We start from the raw sequence: 20,284 nt of genomic DNA on the forward strand, positions 1-20,284 counted from the left end.
TGCTCCTACAGAAAACTGTACATATAAACACATCACATGAAAGTATATTCAAGGCGTTCATAAAGCAATACATTCACAAGAGAGATCAAAAGCATCCTTATTTTGACAACTCCAGGAAGATATTTGAGATGATTTTGTAAATCACACAATCCAGCACACTATCTACTCCCATCAATGCGTTGTGACAACAACGAGATATAATGCTATGTGCAAATATACAAGATCATGTTAAGATCACTGTGGCTCTCCCAAACAGATTTCAGATGTCTTGAAGAACACGCACACATGCATACAATCCTCTTTGGTACAGAATTCAAGCGACTCCCATGTCAATTGATTATTCTTGGACCACGGTAAGGAGCTCCCTCAACCAAAAAGTCATCTGGAGGTTGAAATTCCTCTAGCCAAGCTAAATCTAGCTCATTGCCATCTATCCTCTCATTTTCAGAATAATTCCCTGTTAAATTCCCAGAAATAATCAGTGAGACATTTACTACACACTTGCAGAGTAAACAGAATAACTTAAAGTAAAATTGAGTTGGCATATCATGGGCCCAACATGCATGTACTCTATTCAAAAACTCTGCTGCTAGAGAAATGTATTTACCCACAAAGGTTGAGTACGGGAAATCTCGATAGTAGGTGCAATGCCTGCCATCTTCTGCCGAATAAGGGGGAGCTAGGATATCAAGTACAGCACAAGAAGTTACTGCTGTGAAAGCATGCATATTGCCTCCACTAGTTGGGTACAAGACAGCAGACTCGCATGGAGCTGACATAGTCCTATCAACCACCAACTTTGCAAGCCTAGCTGCGAAGAGAACCCTCTTGAGTTAGTTTCCTTTGATATTTTTCCAGAAAAACCTTGTCCTGTGCCATGAAAATCTCTGTATACTTACGTTGTGCAGTATCACTATGATCAACCCAGTCATAAGCCTTCACATGCATGGACCCATACAAAAGTTTGCTCAACACGGTCATGCCTGGATGATTATGAAGAGGGATGACAGCTGACGTGGGCAAGCAGAAGATCCCCATCTAAAATCAATTGAAAATGAGTAAGAAGTTAATTATAGTAGCTGATTAATCTTCCAAAAAGACAAATAAAAAGATAGAGAGTCAAAAGCTTACAGAAAAGTCTTCACACTCATGTATGTGCAGATATGAGATAGGTGGAGCCCATCGAGAAACCACCGGCGAATGCCTGCCGTTTCCACCATTCATCATCCCAAAAAACCCAAACCCTCGATCATTCTGTGTAGGCATAGTTTCATCTAGTCCAACATCCATCGGCTTTATGCTATCTGGACAGTGGACATCATGACCACCCACTTTCATCGACTGCTAATCTCTCTCTCTCTCCCTCAAATGATCACATACACATTCGACAGAAACCACCTCCAAGGATGGCATTTGAGTCTTCTAGACATCTAACACAGGTGAGCATGTCTTAGTATTCACAGGTTGTCAGCTGGTTTGACATGCATGGCCTTCATATGGACCGCCTCCCTCCTTTTGAGCATTCTTGGATCTCTCTCAGCAAAAGATCAACTGCTGAACCTGATTCTTGAACCAGCATGGCCTTCAGATGGATCGTCTCCATCCTTTTGAGTTCAGTCTAGACTTCCCATTCTTGAATCTCTCTCGGAAGATATCAACCGCATCATCCACCTTAACCTAACTTGGCTTCACACGAGTCAGACGTGTGTAAATCCCACCAAAGCTTCCCATGAAACTCCAGATCTACAGAGATCATTTCTTAAGGGTTTCAGAAGAATTAAGACATCAGGATATCTGGATGGAATACATGTCACATGCCATGAGGATCGCCATTGGCCAGCTGAGGGTGCCTTCGGATTGAGTCTTGCAAAGCCGAGGGCATTCCACAATAGGCATGGATTTGCAGGCATAGTTGTCATGTAGGATACCGTATGGGAAAATATGGTATGATTATAAATTTTCTTCCTTATCGTACAATAAAATACCGTATGGAAAAATACGGTATGATTAAATTTTTTTTCTTTATCATACGATAAAATACGGTGTTTCAAAAAAATACTTATAAAATTAGGTATTTCCAATTCGAGATATTGAGTATTTTAAAAAGGAGGGAAGCGTCATAGTACAGAGGAAGCTCAAACAGCCATAGACAAGCAAAAACAAGACCATTACCCCCCAAAAAAAGCAAATTTTTTTGGGGGAGTTTTTTTTGAAAATTTATTTTTCTTGGAAAAATCTGTGCGAGTTTGTACCATATGGTATTTCGTACGATATGGTGTCGTACGCCGTACGGAAACAACTATGTTTGCAGGTTATGCATGACTGGGAAAATTGAGACAGAGGAGCACATATGTGGAGATACCCAGCCTACTTTGAGATACGCAAGAACTTCCATTGCCTTTTGGTCCCCTTTCACACACGTGACGTGGTGCAATATAGAGATTAACATGCTTGGGCTTGTATGTAAGATCCCCTAAGAAATCACCTAAAAATCACATGCTAAACACAAGATTAGTACAAACAACATAGAAGGGTGCAAGCAAGTTCACCACCCAACCACGGTCCACATCCCCTGAGCAAGGGGCTAAAGCTCACTCCCACAGATCCATGCCAAATCAGCCTTGGCATCCCATACCACCAGTGCCTACCCGTACAGGCCCTTGGCAAGACTATCCATGATCTACCATGTCCACGGCATGAGCATGACTACTCTGGTCCAACCAGAGACCCACAGTTAGTCACACATGATACTAACCCACGCCTCACTTATGTAGTGATAATTGCTGCTAATAATGGTCATCTGCTAATAACATCCAATCATAAATAGCCAATTCCCATGGATTTATTAATAATGACATATCCACCTGCTTTCCCTAATCTCAGGGCTCCCTAACCATGCCAGAGTAGGCCCTAATCCTAAGGATTAGTACTACATATATAACATACTTCCCCTTCCCAAGCATTTACTCCTAAATGAAGTCACCGAACCGATGTTACAACTAGCCATTGTCTCCCAAGTTGAGTCCTCTTCCACCCTATCTTTCCACTTAACTTTGCATTCAAGGATCAACTTATTCCTAAGATACCTCTCCTTGAAATCAATCATGAGCTCCAGCTCATGTGGAACAAAGGATGAGTCCTCAATCTCAAGAAGTTTCTAAGGAGTAACAATATTATCGTCAACCCCACTTTCTCCTAGAGTAAACTCACATGGAAAACTGAACTCACACATTAGTAGGTAATTCTAGCTTGTAGGCCACCTCACTAATCTTTTCCAAAATCTAGTACGGTCCACAGTACCTTCCCATCCTTCCTCGTCTATAACATCTCAAAACTCTGGAGTACTCTCAAATATACTAGCATTTCCTTGGATAACTACCTCGATGAACACTACCTATCAGCATAAAACCGTGCTCTGTCTTGAGCACTTTTGATAGCATCACGCGCACTGACAAGCATTTCTTGCATATCCGCTAAAAAATCCCTAGTTGCATCAATCTGAATACCCTTAAGTCCTAAGGTTACTAGAGCACTATCATAGGCAAACTCCACCATAGGCCTCTCCCAACAAGATGGTTGCCTGGAGTTGTATGCACAAAGCATATCCTCCAAAATCTGTTTTACCCTCTTTGTTGCCCACCAAACTGAGGATGATTTGAGAAACTCATACTTAGTGTAATCTCCATTTTTTTTTTGAAAACTAGCTGCTAGAACTGTCCATAAAACTTTGAGTTCCAGTCACTCACTATATCACAAGGCAAACCGTACAATCTGAAAAGCTACTCAATATTTGTTGTGCCAATTCAATTACTTCCACACTCGTCTTTGTGGATTAAAAATCTTGCCATCTTCGTCAGGCTACCGCCACCTAGATAGCATGCCCTTTGCTAGTCCGTGGTAACCTGACAATAAAATCCATGGATTTCTCCAGTGGATGTAGCAACCTCTACTCCTAAGGCATTCAGACTTGTTCACCTAACAAGGATGACATTTGACCACATAGTCTTGGACATTCGCTTTCATGTAGGCCACTAAAACATTCATTTTAAGTTCGATGTACCCCCGAATGACCTACAGTAGGGGCATAATGACATTCAAATAAGGGCTCTCTCCTAAACTCAGCACTATCTAGTACACAAACGCCATCATCCCGGAACAACCACCTATTCCGAATGAAGTACTAACTACTAGCCACCTTGACAAGTGGTATGACCCTTGAGTTCTAGTCTAAAGCTAGGAGCTCCCGGCTAGACTTGCTGCCAATATTGACTAGAATGCCCATTGATCTCACATAGCCCTCTTAGGAAATCATACAAATCAACACTAATTTCAATGTAACTCAAAAGATTCACATAAGAGAAAGCATGTGCACGAAAGAAACCAGCAATTGATGCATCTTACTTCACTAGACATGGAAAAGATGCAAGCATGAGAAATGGACAACAGTATGGGAGACTTGGGAGCTTTGCATTTTCCCAAGATTCACAGCATATGGGTGCAAGCTCCGGCAAGCAGCAAACATTGGGAGCAGTTTGGGATCCCCGCAAGAAAGAGAGGGTAGATGCATCTGTTGCAAGGTTCTTTTATCATGATCATGTAGCATTCAATGTTGCCAAGTACCCATATTTAATTGAAATGGTCCAAGAGATTGCACGGTATGGCCCAACATACAAGCCTCCTTCCTATGAGACACTATGCACCACCTTGTTGCAAAAGGAGAAAGCTGCAATTGAATGTGCTTTAGAATCTGTGCATGAAAGTTGGGCAAAGGATGGTGTGTCACTTATTACAGATGGCTGGAGTGACACTCGAAAAAGCTCCATTCATGGCATGGTTGCTTATTCTCGAGGAAGAATGCAATTCATTTCCTCACATGATGCTTTTGGGACTAGAAAAATTGGAGATCATCTTAAGGAAGAGTGGACCCAAGGTATTGAGTAAGTTGGCCCACATAATGCTATTTAGTTCTTAGCTGATGGCAAGGCAACAAATAGAGCAGCTGGTCTAAAGCTTGAAGACAAGTACCCGCATATCACATTTAGTCCAAGCTTTGCTCATTGTTTGAGCAACTTACTTGAAGGATATTGGCAGCTTGTTGCCATGGGTTGATCCACAAATTCAAAAAGGCAAGGAGATAATAAGCTTCATTCAAAACCATCAGTTTATTTTGAATGAATTCTGCAAGAGATCACCCAAAAAAGGATCTCTTGAAGTACTCAAAGACATGTTTGGTTATAACTTTCTCATGATGAAGAGATTATCCAAAGTGAACTTGCCTTTGAAACAGTTGGTTGTATGCAATGAGTGGATGGGATGGACTCTTTCTCGGTCAAGAGCTGGCATAGAGGTTGCGAGAACCATACAAGACTTCACATTTTAGGATGAAGTCAACACTATCAATGTTGTGATGAAGACGATCACGCACTTGATGCCGATTGCAGATGGACAGCAGCCATGCATTGGCAAGGTTTATAAGAAGGCTAACTGAATGATGGAGAAAATAGGAAAAAATGGACTTGTTTGATGAGAAATATGCAAAGGTCCGAAAATTATGTGAAGCATGATGGAATGGTTATCATTCTCCCATGCATGTTGTCTGATGAGGAGACACATGAACTTGCAGATCTTGGTCAGGATGGGGTTGAAGCTTTAGATGTTGCAGATGTTGGTCTTCATGATATAGCTTTCTTGGATGACATAGACGATAGTCTCCTTGAAGGCATCACTGACAGTAGCCATACATGATATCTCCTTACTATTTGCATGTCACCTTGAGGGTTAACTCTGGACTTAGATTGTTTCTTCTATCTAGGCCGTGGACCACATTTTGCGTCTTTTGTCACTTATGTCATGTATGATGTGGACTAATTTATTTTGAACTCTGAGATCTATTAGTATCTATTCACAAATTGTGTGGTGCACTAGACTTTAGTGTGTCTTTGATTTGGTTATATCTAAACTTTTGCAAATTCTATATGATATGTCTTTTTGTTTTAAGGTTACGTAATACGGGTTTTAAAAATGAGCAATGTATGTTAAGATTTATTGTCATTTCTAGGAATTATCTAGGTCGTTCCCCCTCGTTCTCGTTCCTCCTTTAGCCTGTTCCCGTTCCCCTGACGGGGCTTTCGTTCTTTTCCTGTTCCGTTGCTACTATGCTTCCACTAGCTAAAATGGCAAGAGAAGGTTATCATGACAGTAGAGAACCACACAAGCTGAAGTGACAAGTGTGAGGCCACTTGCCTCACTCTAATAGATGGGTCCTCCCATAATCTTTACCTCTAAAAATATCCTAGCTGGTAGTCCATTTGGTCTCACTCTGAGAGATGGGTCCTTCCATAATCTTTACCTTTAAAAATATCCTAGCTGGTAGCCTATTTGTCATAGGTACTTTGGCAACTCTTGCTATTTGCTCAATTCCAAACATAATGACACGAACAATATTTCCATCATACATGGGCCAAAAGTAGTAACTCTCCTATATTTTAGGAGTGCGATCCTTTGTATTTCAAGATAATTCCCATTCCCAAAGCTTGTACTTTCCAAATATTTAGACGTCCTAGAGTCCACCAGGCTCCTTTCATACTCGAAAATGTCCACGATGGAGACATAATTCTTGTGTGTTGTGTCGAGAGAGCTTTATAGAGAAATCTCCTCTATATTTGTTAAAGCTTCTTTGGAATGATTCTCTTATTTTTAACTATGCCACTTTTTTTAAAGTGTTCTCTAGGAATATTCCTTTCATTTTAAGAATTAAACTATATAATTTGTTATACCACCCCTAATTGATCATTATTGAGCATTCAATACCGGTTTATCAAGCCTCAAACTTGGATCAATAGTGCACAAGTTTGGGTTGGGAAGGCAGCCTTAGGACAACATTTTCCAACATTGGCGCATCAAGTTAGTCTACATCAAGCATTGATAGCATGCAAACCACACTCTCTTCCAAATTACTGAATTTGTGATTGCTTGATAATTGCAAAAAAGGTGTACGTGTGTATGCGTACGCCCGCGCGCGCGCGCACGTGTGTGTGTGTGTGTGTGTGTGTGTGTGTGTGTGTGTGTGCGTGTGTGTGTGTGTGTGTGAGAGAGAGAGAGAGAGAGGAGAGCATGAGCATAGATGATGACCAGATCCAAAAGATGTTAGATTGACTTGTTCCTCGAATAGTCAAGCAAGTCTGTTCTTTTTTGGGATTCACTGTTTTTTGAAAAAATCAATGAAACTATCCTGATGATTTGAAAATGCCTCTCATGAACCTTATTAAAAGACATGGGCGAAATTCCAACAATCCTGTTAACCAGGACTTATTTGCTCTCTCAAGTTAAGGGTGAAGGATTCTGTCACGTGCACATTGCACTGGGGTACACAGTCCCATTGTGAGCCCTCAGTCCAGGGTCAGTCAAGCAAGAGCTACGTAGATCAGTCTCCGAGCTATAGAGGTCAGTTGAGGGTCACTCCTCTTGACCCACTTGGAGAATTCATCAGATAAAGTGCATGTAGAAGTCAGCCTTTGCATTTGCAGTAGGTTTGCATTAGAAGCATGTAGTAGCATGTAGGTTAGGAAGGCATGCCTATGGGCCAGCCCATGGCTGTGTGCCTGGTTGACAGCCTAATTTTGGGACTGTGTTCAGCCATGAACAATAAGAAGAGCCAGCCGATAGCATAAGGGATCTTGCTGTCCCTATTGACCAGCAGATGGTGGCACCAATAGCATGTCATGGGACCCTTGCAATTGGCCAGCAAACTGGCAGCATCAAACCAAAAAGGCACTAACATTTTATGTTGGGTTATAGCATTTTATGGTATTTTTTATCATTATTTGTCCGGCCGACAGCATTCCTTGGCCGACGAGCTCTCTTAAGGACTACATAAACCAGCGCATCATTGCCTCGTTAATCATTCAGTTTTCAGCAAAAGCATTCAGCAGTTCGAGCATTATTCAGCGTACTATCTCTAGGCAAATCATTGAAGCACTTCTTCAACATTCAGCTAGCATATGTGCAGTCCTTCAACAACTATCTGGACTTGCAGAAGTGGCCCAAAGAGTCTTCTGCAATGCCTCGGATTGGTGGATACTCAGCCGACATACGGTCTTCCTCGTGCTTGCGTTGGGCAGTCATATCGCTTGTTCTCAAGCATTGTGCAGCAATTCTCCAAAGAATTAATATAAGCAAATACTCCTGCTTGCAAAGGGGGACCCTTCAATGGGTAATCAGGACCCAATATTGTGTTGTCTACTTCACTTCTATTCTCTTCTCTCTCTTTGCTCTGTGAATTTGGATGCTAAAGATCTCACCACATAAAGGTATAAAGAAGAACCTGTTGTGTGTTACCACGATCAACCTCACTGCATGTAACAAGATTCACCTGTTTTAGCCTTGTTGGATCTTGACAAACCACTTGTTGTTCACACGGATAATAGTGATTACGCAATAGGTGCCGCTTATTTCAAGAGAGTAAACATGTGGCATGTGGCTTTTGAAAGCAAGAAGCTTGATGATGCACATGTTAAGTACATACTCATGAGAAAGAATTTCATGCAGTTATACACGCACTGAAAATTTGGAGACATTACTTGTATGGTTCCAAATTTGTGGTATTGACCGATCATGAGCCCAACCATGAGTCAAAAAGTACATTTGTGATAGACCTGAGTTGAAGGGGAGGAAAGCATGTTTGGCTGGAGAGTTGATGATGCATGATTTTAACATGGAAATAAAGTATAGGGAAGGGTAGTCTCTGAACAAGATTGCAGATGATTTGAGTAGGATTTGTGAAATGAACATTTTGAGTTTCACCGAGATTAGGGCTGACTTGTATAATTCCTTGAGAGGTCTATGTGAGACTCATGGGCATTTTGGTCAATATTGGCAGCAAGTCAAGGTTGGGAGCTCCGTGTATGTAGACCGTGTGTCAGATGTCACGGTCAGTCCCTTAACCCACTTGGAGAACAAGCATTTAGGTCATATGAGGATTAGGGCTTGTTAAGTCATTTCATTAGATGCATATACAAAGCATATTACAGCATGTAGAAGCATAGGTACATGGGGCCGGGCCAGCTTATTGGCTAGCCCATGGGACTGGTATGGAATGGGTTTATGGGCCAGTGCATTGGCCAGCCCATGGAGCAGCCCCTAAGACCTAGTTGGCAGCCCTTCATGGGCCTAGAAACCCTGTCGACCAGGTGTGGATGCAGTCGGCCAGCAGCAAGAGATGCCACATCAGCCAAGCCTCACAGAAGAGAAAAGCGCAGCATTTAATGCTTAAATTCAGCAGGTCGTGGGCATTTAGAACAGGAGTTGTCTTCCACCGACCAGTAGCACAAGGCACTATATAAGAAGCCCCTCATTCCATTGCATAAAATCATCTCATAAATCATTCTTCAGTCATAGAAAACAGTGCAGATATGTATGCTTGAAGACCTTGGTCTTTTGCATGCATAAATCTCAGCCAAGCACGTAGTGCTTCAGTCCATAGGCAGCCCCGAAGTTTGCTTCAGCAGTCAGCCTTCATTAGTGCATCTCCCTCAGCAGATTTGACTGTGCATAAGGCTATCCAAAGTGGCTTCAAAGTTGGATTCAAACCGTTCGATGGTAGACGTCAGGTCTACAATGTCCTTACATTTGGCAGTCTCCGTCAGTCAAATCTCAGTAAGTTATCTGCATTGTAACAGTTCTCCAAAGAAATATAAGCGCTTGCAAGGGAGAGAAAGGGGGGGGCGGGGGGGCTTCAATGGATAAATTGGGACCCAATGTGGCGTTGTCTTTGCTCTCTCTCTCTCTCTCTCTCCAGCTCTACCTCCTGTGTATAAACAATTTATGTGGATTGTTTCACGCTCACTACCCAAAGATATAAAGGTCTTGTTGTGTGTTACACGTTCTAGCCAAATGCATGTTACATTGATATCAGAGCTTCTAGTTGTGACCCAACTTGACTACCTAAGTAAGAGCAAATCTGTGAATGGTAAAATTGAGATCAAGAAAAACCACACAGCCATTCACCATGTTAGAAGAAGAAGAAAGAAGTTAACCAAGAAGGCATCATTGTAGAAGAAAGTGTCCACAGAGACACCACTGCAGAAGAAAGTGTCCCCGAAGACACAAGAAAAGAAGAAATGCTTCCGCAAAGCACAAATATACTCCTTCAAGAGCTAATGGAGCAAAATAGGCTACTCAAGCTCCAGCTACAACAAGAAAGAGAAGCAAAAGGGAAAAAAAAAAAAAGAGAGACTCAAGAGCAACCTAAAGAGCAGTTTACAGAGCAAGATTCCCAACACATGCTTCTTCTCATGGAGCAACAAAGAAGATGGGAACTTGATGAGGCACAACAAATAGAGGAAGCCAAACATAGGGAGACTGAATACCAAAGCCACGCAGAATATGCGTCGTCAGAATACCAACATAAGCTATATTGGGAAACCATGCAACTCCAACATCAGCAGTTGCTAGCAACCCTCTGCCAAGAGGTCCTTGTGGTCTTGTGATCTACCGTTTTGAAGTCTCCAGATGGCTCGGGCCACCATGGTGGATGTGATGGTGGTGGGATGAAAAGAATGATTTGGAACTTTGTAGAGGGATCATGCATGTGTGCACCATATGGATGGAGATGTGTAAACCGGCCTCGGCCTTCAGACAAAAACCAAAGGACGGTGCAAAAACAAACTTGCACACAAAACACTTCAACACCTTTGAGGACCAAGAAAAGGAAAACAAACAGGGGGAGCCAGTGTGCTCCTGCAAATAATACACGGACACCGATTGGCCCCATAATGCAGTGGCACCCCTTGCGGTATTTCTATAATTGATTATAAGAGAGCTTTGATTACAATTGAAGGGAGAGAGTTAGGGTTTCATGTGGGAGACACACACAGAGAAGAAGGGAGAGAGAGAGAGAGAGAGAGAGAGAGAGACATGTGGGGATAAGTCAACTCACAGTATGAGTGTGTGACTCCCCTATCACAAATGTATATTTGCTCTAGTACACATAGTGCACTTAGTACATTAAAAGTACTAAGTGTACTATGTGCTATAAAACTTATGGGCTTGTACACACTATAAGGGTGGGCATAATGCCTTTACCCCAACAACCTCCACTTAAAGGCAAAGTGCCCTTAAATGAAGGAAAAGAAAAAATCAGCATGTACATGATAATATACAAGGCCATATCAAGGCTGAAACTGGCCTCATCCAATGCCCATCAAGTGTCTGCAATGAGCAAACCGCTTTGGAGGCAAACTCTTTCTCAACAGATCAGCCGGGTTGTCATCCGTATGAATCTTGACAAGCTGAATCTGCTTGTTCTCTATCACCTCTCTGATGAAGTGATACTTCACATCCATATGCTTCGTCTTTGCATGAAAGACAGGGTTCTTTGCCAATTGGATGGCACTCTGACTGTTACAATGCAACAATGGAATATCCCTTGTATAACCCAAATCAACCACTAACCGAGATAGCCATAATGCCTCCTTGCAAGCCTCTGTGGCTGCAATATACTCGGTCTCTGTAGTAGATAAGGCAGTGCACTTCTGCATCCTGGATATCCATGACACAGCACCTCCTGTGAATGTAAACACATAACCGGTAGTAGACTTCCCGTTATCTGGATGACCGGCATAATCCGAATCCATGTAACCATGCACTAATGCATCCTGTTTGCCAAAGCAGATGCACATATCCTGTGTGCCCTTCAGGTATCTCATGACACCTTTCACTGCTTCCCAATGCCTCTTGCCAGGGTTGGCCATGTATCTAGTAACCACTCCCACTGCAAATGCAATGTCCGGCCTGGTAGCAACCATGGCATACATGAGACTGCCACAAGCTGAAGCATACGGAATCTTGGCCATATCAGCCCTGTCACTATCCAACTGTGGACTGTCCATAGCACTAAGTTTCACATATGGAGGCAAAGGAGTACTAGTCTCTTCCCCCCTTCCATATTGAACCTCTACAATACTTTGCCAATGTATTCCTTCTGAGACAAATACAACACATGCTGATTTCTGTCCCGAAGTATCCGCATACCCAAAATGTGATTTGCATCACCCAAATCCTTCATATCAAAGGTCTGATGCAGCCTCTTCTTCAAGGCATCCATCTCTTTACGAGATTTCCCGGCAATCAACATATCATCAACATACAAGATAAGGATCAATAGACTGCCATCCAAAGCTTTCTTGGTGTATAAGCAGTGATCTATGTCACTCCTCCTGAAATCCTGGGATTTCATGAATGTATCAAATGACCATCATTTGCAGGTTGCTGTCCAGCTTGCATATCACCTATTGGTGGCTCCTGTTCCATGCCATAAGGTTGAAAGATCATGCCCGATATCTCCTCTAACTGTGGGATATCCATAGGGATATCTTCGGCCATCTCTGGCTGTCCATTTGGACCGTTTTCAGCACCATTTAAGGGCTGGTTTTGATGTTGTAATTGAAACCGATCCCGTCAAGTGGAAAAGACTCCGTTGGACACCCACACGCTTAATAGCACAACTTTAAAACCACAAATTTGAAATGGACAACTTAATACAACTTGAAATTTAAATGAAATGAAATGGATAGATGGACACCAGCACTGGGGCCGGAACGGGCCGACCCCCCCCCCTCAATATATGATATATTTATTGGGAGTATTTAATGAATACAATGCTCCATGGGTTCCAAGAACCAGATAATGTCCATGTACATATGAAAACAGTACCAAACAAATAGGCTCGAAGTCGAAACTTGATGTAGAAGCTCGAAGCAGAACGACCACTAGTGTGGTCCAATCTCTACGGTCCTGTGCTTTCACTGGACTCCGCAGAGAGCGCCTCACTGGTGTTCCGAGACCACGCACAAACAGGCGCTCTCGTACTAACGCCTGGCTCTCCCGATCTCAGCACCTTTGGACCGAGGTTCTCCAATAGAGCTTGGACAACCCGGCACCGAACGGGTGTTGGCCAAGCGGGATAAAACCCTTATCAGTTTTAAACATAAAATACTTTACTTAAATCTGAACTTCACTTACTTGTAGATGGTTGATAGAAAACCAATACTCGTGGAATGATGAAGCCACCCAGGAGATGCGAAATCCCCTTGATGAAGACTCAGTCGCCTCGTGGTGAACCACCAAGGCAAGTACCACCGCAAGAAACCACAGCCGCCTGCTGTGAGAGAAGAAGCATCCACTTGCAAGGGAGGAGATGCCTGGCTGTAGTGTGGAGGAGCTCAAGCAAAGTCACCTGAGGGTAGTGTTCTACTGGCTGGAACACAGGTGCACAGCCATAGCCGCCTGTAGGGACATGCGTAGCTTGGAGAGGTGCAGCCGGTAGAAGATGAGCAGCCTGCAGCCGGTAGAGGATGGGCAGCCTGCAAGTACTGTCGCCTGGGAGAGTAGCCGCCTGTAGAAAGGGAGATAAAAGGAGAGAACACCCGCAGCTGCCTGCAAGAGAAGGCAGCGCAGCCTGCAAGGAGTAGCAGCCAGTCGCCTGCAGAGAGGAGCACACCTGGTTGCAACCAGTTCTGGCCGCCTGTAGAGTTTTAATAATAAAATTGATCATAGGAATACGCTTAGAACTCGAATAGGTTAATAATAACTTGAAGACTTCTCAAATGAATAGATCAATGGTTATGCCTAATTCAATTAGGAACAAAGCGTTGATTCCTTCAAGTTAAGTCTGTAATAGTTTCCCTTCTATCTGGTTTATTCAGATGAAGGTTAGTTCAGTATCTCGACCTCATTAGCTTAGAACTCGAATAGGTTAATAATAACCTGAAGACTTCTCAAATGAATAGATCAACGGTTATGCCTAATTCAATTAGGAAAAAAGCGTTGATTCCTTTAAGTTAAGTCTGTAATAGTTTCCCTTCTATGTGGTTTATTCAGATGAAGGTTAGTTCAGTATCTTGACCTCATTAGAAAAATTCGTTAAGAAATTCAAAATGGTGGAATCCCACAGTTGGTATCAGAGCCCTGTTGTAAATTTACGTAACAACATCAGATGCATCTTTTTATGCATAAAATCAAAATTGATAAGAATATCTCTTTTGAATTAAAAATAAAATTCTTTATACATCTTTCTACGCATAAAATCAAATTTTTTGATGAAAGTCACACTTTTATAATAAAAAATTTCTTTTATGCATCTACTTATGCATAGAAATCAATTATGATGAAAATCACACTTTTAATATTAAAAAAAAGAGGATCACATCCACCTGGTTATTCAGAAGCGCAGCCAGCAGCCTGGTTGCTGTAGGAGCAAAGGCACATAAAAATTCAGCAGCAGCTGCCTGGGAGCATGTTTGGTTGCAGCCAGTAGTGCAGGGGAAACAGTCGCCTGAGAGAGAGAAGGCGCAGGTTGGTGAAAACGCTTGAAGGATGGAAGCGATTGATTTTTACGCTTGAAGGAGGGAGCTTTTTTTAATAAAATTATAGTGGAGTTTACTCCACGCTTGCATGTGGGTGGGGAGTTTGGGTAGGTGACCATGCCCACCCCCCACACTCACTTAAGTGGGGCTCCCCACCTTGGCCCCTAAGTGGGTGCCCACATTTAAGTGAATGTGAACACTTAACCTTATAAAATAAAAGGTTAGAATTTGAAACATTAAAACAACATGTGTGACATACTTACCACCTGTTCACATGCACAAAACTCGTCAGAATACAGAGCAGACTTCACGACTCACTGGCAGGCGTCCCCGCTCAGTAAGTAACACGTCAAGCAGGCAAACACACAAATACATGTCATGCGAAAACAGTTTCAAACATGCAAAATATGTGTGCATGTGCAAATAGTAACATGGACATATCTCCCGTTCATGGAACAAGTACAAAATATCTGTCGACACAAAACTGGCACGACATAAAAACATAAAAACCTGGTCTTCCTATGGAGTGACAGTCCCATAGGTAAGACACAGTTCCAGGCACGAGTCTCCCTATGGTGTGACAGTCCCATAGGCAAAACACGGCACGAATACTGGCTCTTCCATGGCGTGACAGTCCCATGGGTTGAACACAGTCCAGGTCATACAAGGGTGGCACTGGTCTGGCTCCCGTCCATATGACACCAACCTGCTAACACACGGGTAGCACCAGTCTGGCTCCCGTCCATGTCAGCAAAATACTGGCCTCTTCACACGAGACACCAGCCTGGCCTCAAGTGAACGAGACGCAAAAACTGGAGATGGACCAAATGGTCGGCCAATTGGTGACATCCCCTCGGGCTTCTAAAGAGTTGACCTCAACTGAAAAACCTCAAGATATGCCTGCAACAACTGTGGGTAATCTGCAAAATAATCCTCATTTACCCACTTGGCATCAATAGGCAAATAATTCTTAAACTTCACAAGATATCTCCTGGAAAGCTTTCCTGCAGGTAGCTTTCTCTCCTTGTGAAAAACAATCTGTTTTGGCTGGAGGATCTCCTCAAGCTCTTCAATTTCTGGCGGATCTTCTGTGACAGGCTCATCAGGATCTGGCCCCACATATTTCCAGAATAGACTCACATGAAAAGCATTGTGAATCTTCCAATGAGTAGGTAAAGCAAGCCTGTAGGACACTTCATTGATTTTGTGAATCACCTTGAAGGGTCCATAATAGCGAGGAGAAAGCTTAGGATATGATCCTTCTCGTCCTGGCCTCTTCTGAAGCCTAGCTTTCTCAAATTTCAGCAATACCCAATCACCTTCTTTGACTTCCATGTCCCTTCTATGCTTGTCAACTGCCATTTTATGCTTATCCTGAGATCTTGCAATGGCTGTCCGTACCTGACCAAAGGCAACATCCAAGTCACGAACATATTCATCAGCTGCAAAAATCTCATCCTTAGTACGAAGGATGGGTGGCAAGACCACTCTGCCATAAATAATCTCAAACGGAGCCTTTCCTGTGGAAGCATGGATCGTATTGTTGTAGGCAAACTCCACAAGTGGAAGATACTTCTCCCATGCACTCTTTTGATCTGCCACATAACATTTCAATAAATCCAACACGGCTGAATTTGCAGCTTCACTTTGGCCATCCGTTTGGGGATGATAAGCTGATGAAAACTCAAGTTTAGTACCCATATTATCAAACAAAGCCCTCCAAAATAGGCTTGTAGTCCTGGGATCTCTATCCCCAACAATGGATTTAGGCATACCATGATGCTTGAGAATATTAGCAAGAAAAAGCTTTACCATATGATCAGCTTTAATGGTTTTCTTGACGGGCAAGAAATGAGCTTGCTTGCTAAACCTGTCCACAATAGTCCAAATAGCATCATTCCCATGCTGGGATCTAGGTAAATCCATAATAAAATCCATCGTGATACTTTCCCAAGGTTGCGAGGGAATAGGCAATGGCTGAAGCAAACCTGGAGGCTTTTGCCTGTCAAATTTTACCTTTTGGCAAGTAATACATGCACGCACATAAGCCTCAATGTCTTTACGCATGCTTGGCCAAAAGAAATACCTTTGAATCATGCGAGTAGTAGGCATAATACCTCTATGACCAGCATATGGTGGAGCGTGACATTCGTCCATAACCTTTGGACGCAAATCCTTCACCACACATAGGCAATTATCCTTCATGAGATATCCCTCGTTGATAACATAAGAGGCATGTGAATGACCAGCCATCAAATCAGTCCATATATGGCAAAAATTAGCATCCAAATGATACAAATCTCTCATAGTAGATAGGTCTCCATGAGAGGCCACTGAGACTGCAGCAACATAAGGCCTCCTAGATAGTGCATCGGCCACCACATTTTTCTTTCCTGGAGTATGCACAATCTGAAAATGAAACATGGAAAGAAAGTTTGCCATTCTCATCTGCTTCTCTGAAAACTTGGTTTGAGATAGAAAGTATCTCAAGCTTTGATGATCTGTCTTGACTACAAATTCAGCCCCAAGAAGGTAATGTTTCCAAATCTTTAAGGCGTGAATTACAGCCAAGAGCTCTTTCTCATAGATATCCATATGAAGCTCAGCATCATGCAAACGACGGCTCTCGTATGCAACTGCATGCCCTTCTTGATTTAGGACAGCTCCTATGCAATCACCACAAGCATCACATTCAACCACGAATGACTTGTGCAAGTCAGGAACAATCAATACTGGACCACATATGATCGCATGCTTGAGCTGCAAGAACGCATCCTGTTCCTTTGAAGTCCATTTGAAAGCAGTTTTCTTCTTCGTGAGATCATGTAGAGGAGTGGCAATCATAGCAAAATGCCTTATGAAACGCCTATAGTACGAACATAATCCCAGAAAACTACGTACTTGATGTACGTTTTGCAATTCGGGCCAATTTCGAATAGTCTCTATCTTTGCAGGATCCATTGTAACTCCATCCTTGGATACAATATGTCCCAGATAATGAATCTCTGAAAGGAAAAACTCACTTTTCTTGGCATTGACGAAAAGTTTATGCTTCCGCAACTCTTCGAACACTGTGACCAAATGAGTTCTGTGTTCCTGCTCATTCTTGGAGAAAACCAATATATCATCAAAAAAGACTCCTGTAAACTTGCGATGGGGTCGGAATATTCTATCCATCATACGATTAAAAGTAGCAGGAGCATTGGTGAGACCAAAAGGCATTACCAAGAATTCATATAATCCGAAGGCTGTCCTGAATGCAGTCTTATGGACATCTTGTGGCACCACGCGTATCTGGTGATAACCACTCTTCAAATCAAGTCTGCTAAAGCAAGTTGAGCCATCAAGCTTATCCAAGATATCATCAATACGTGGAATTGAAAATCTGTTCTTGATGGTAAGCTTGTTCAAAGCTCTATAGTCTACACACATACAGAATGATCCGTCCTTCTTTTGAACAAGAAGCACAGGAGAGCAGTAAGGTGAGGAACTGGACTGAACCAAACCTTTCTCTAAAAGCTCGTTTACCTGCTTCATGATTTCTTCTTGTTGTGCAGCACTCACTCGGTATGTGGGTTTGTTAGGGGGAGAACTACCTGGCACAAGATCTATGCGGTGATCTTCGGGCCTTTGGGGAGGTAATTCACCTGGCAACGAGTCAGCAAAACAGTCGTTGAATGCATTAAGAAAATTCAGCCTATCATTAGACATAGCATCCACATTTTGATGATTTGGCACAAGACTATCACGCACAAAAACCAAGTACGCTGAAAGACTCTTTTTCATTGCTTTATTAATTTGGATGTGTGATACAAGTGGGATGGAATCCCCTTCTTTGCCAGCATCAATAAAATGCATGCGGCCTTTATGCATAAAAGAAATCATATTGGACTTGTAATCTTTGCGGGGCTCAAGCCTATGGTGCCACGGCTTGCCCAACAATACATCACATCCATTCAGTGGAGCAACTAGGAAATGCTCATTATCAAGGTAGCCCTGGATATGGATGCGCAACTTCCCTATCAAAGGGGTAACCTGCACCTCTTTACCAATAAATGCAGCTTCGGCTTCAATCTGAGGTCCCATGTTTTCAACCTCAATACCCAATGCAGCTGCCATTTGCATAGAGATGAAATTGTCAGTTGCACAGTCATCAAACATGAAGAGTGCGGGCTGATCCTTGATTTGCCCCCAAGCCTTGCAAACCATACGCTCTTTTGCATCATGACCTGTATTACCTTGCACATCAGGAACTGCATGTACATTAGCTTTGGTGTGCTTGTCCTCGTGCTTTGATTTGCGATCTGGGCATTGCCGAAACATGTGGCCTTTGCTACCACAAGAAAAGCATTTTCCATCCTTGGCATATTGCTCTCTTTGCTCCGGGGTTAAGCCGAATTTGTTCTTTCTTGGGCCTTGTTCTTTAGATGTATTATTTTCAGCTTTACCACCCTTGTAAGGCTCCCGGAAGTTCTTTTTAGGTGGCTGTCCACCCTTTTGCTGATTTGGGACAGCCTTGTCCTTCCCCTTGGAACCTCCTTGATCCTGCTTAATCTTGAGCACCAATTGCTCCGTAGCAAGAGCAGAAGCTGTAAGTTGTTGCAACGTATGTTTTGGGTGCAATTCAATACCCGATCGATATGCTGGTTGCAATCCAAAACGAAACTTCCTCTTTCTTTCATCTTCAGTGATTTGCATAAAGGGAGTCACTTCCAGCAACACTTTCCAGAATTTGTTAACATACTGTTGCACACTTTCATTATCCCTTTGTTCCAGCCTGTCCCACTTTTGAGTGAGAGTTTGCTCTGCATTGGGTGGCAAGAACTGAGCATAAAATCTATCCTTGAATTCCTTCCAAGTAGAAATGGGATCCTTGGTGATCTTTTCAGTGATCCACCAATGGGCAGCAGTCCTTTTCAAAAACATGCTAGCATGGCGCACCTTTGACTTTTCTGTGAAGTCCTCATCGCTAAAAGCAATGTCGAACTGTGCCACAAATGCTAACACCTTAGAAGCATCATGTTCACCATGAAAGACATCAAATTTGACAGATTTGTCACCTGCTTTGAATTCCTTGAGCTTCCTGGCATGAGGCTCATGGTCTTCTCTTTTTCTTTTCCCCTTATCCAACGGGGTAGCCCTATCTGCATGGGCTCCATGGGCCGTCATAGAAGCTTCATGGGGCACGGTGGCATGTGCTCCAAGAACTCGAAACTCAGATGCATGTGACTTACCTGCATATGGCATTGTCTCTCCATGAGACAACTCAGAAGGCAAAATTTTTCTGGAAGTAGACCTGTCACCATGAGATACATGTGTTGCATGCATGTGACTTTCATGCCCTCCATGAGCACTGGCATACATATATCTATCAGGCTTTGTGCCTTGTGGAGAGGATGCATGTCGAGAGGTGACGGTCACCTCTTCCTTTTGCATAAAAGATTTCAACCTTTGGGATGCGGGATCTCCGTGCTTCAAACGAGGTGGATTTCTGAATTTCAGCTCTCCGTCATCCCCCTCTTTGATATCACCTTTGCGAAGGAGATAGGCAAGTGCCAACTCCCTTGGTTTCTTGCCCACTTCACGAGCCATTGATTCAAAAGTTACATCAACCATAGCATCAGCCTTCCTGGCTTCAATAGCACTTTGCAGATGTGGATCTTCATGCAAGAACTTTAACTCTTGCTCTTGAGCCTGCAAAAGTTTTCTCATATGTTCCATTTCAGCCCTCATAGCATCAGGCTCTTGTTCAAGCATAACTGTCTTTCCTGGAGACAGTTGACCCTTGGATTCACTATCCATAACCCTTTCAAGAGGCTTGTGTCTACCTCGTAGGGCATCAGACCCACGAGAGGCATTGGATGGACCCCTCGAATTTGGTACTTCCAAAGGGTTGCTTTGGCTGTCCATTGTGTTTAAAG

The 20,284-nt window shown here is 42.9% G+C and overlaps 1 protein-coding gene across 2 annotated transcripts in view; it reads right to left on the bottom strand.

The window, feature by feature from the left end:
• Window positions 1-22: 22 nt before the first annotated feature.
• LOC147603837 (plant cysteine oxidase 4-like) overlaps window positions 23-20,284 on the bottom strand; it is a 39,339-nt gene continuing 19,077 nt past the window's right edge. For both annotated transcript variants that reach the window (XM_086795985.1, XM_086795986.1), the window contains 4 exons: window positions 1,132-1,304; window positions 900-1,038; window positions 608-811; window positions 23-457 (listed from right to left, as the gene is read on the bottom strand). In XM_086795985.1, coding sequence (XP_086652111.1) covers window positions 330-457; window positions 608-811; window positions 900-1,038; window positions 1,132-1,304 — 644 coding nt within the window. In that variant the 3' untranslated portion in view covers window positions 23-329. The remainder of the gene's footprint in view (window positions 458-607; window positions 812-899; window positions 1,039-1,131; window positions 1,305-20,284) is intronic.

The sequence above is a fragment of the Cibotium barometz genome, chromosome 63, assembly GCF_041138505.1.
Source record: "Cibotium barometz isolate CiBa-2024 chromosome 63, ASM4113850v1, whole genome shotgun sequence".
Classification (NCBI taxonomy): Eukaryota; Viridiplantae; Streptophyta; class Polypodiopsida; order Cyatheales; family Cibotiaceae; genus Cibotium; species Cibotium barometz.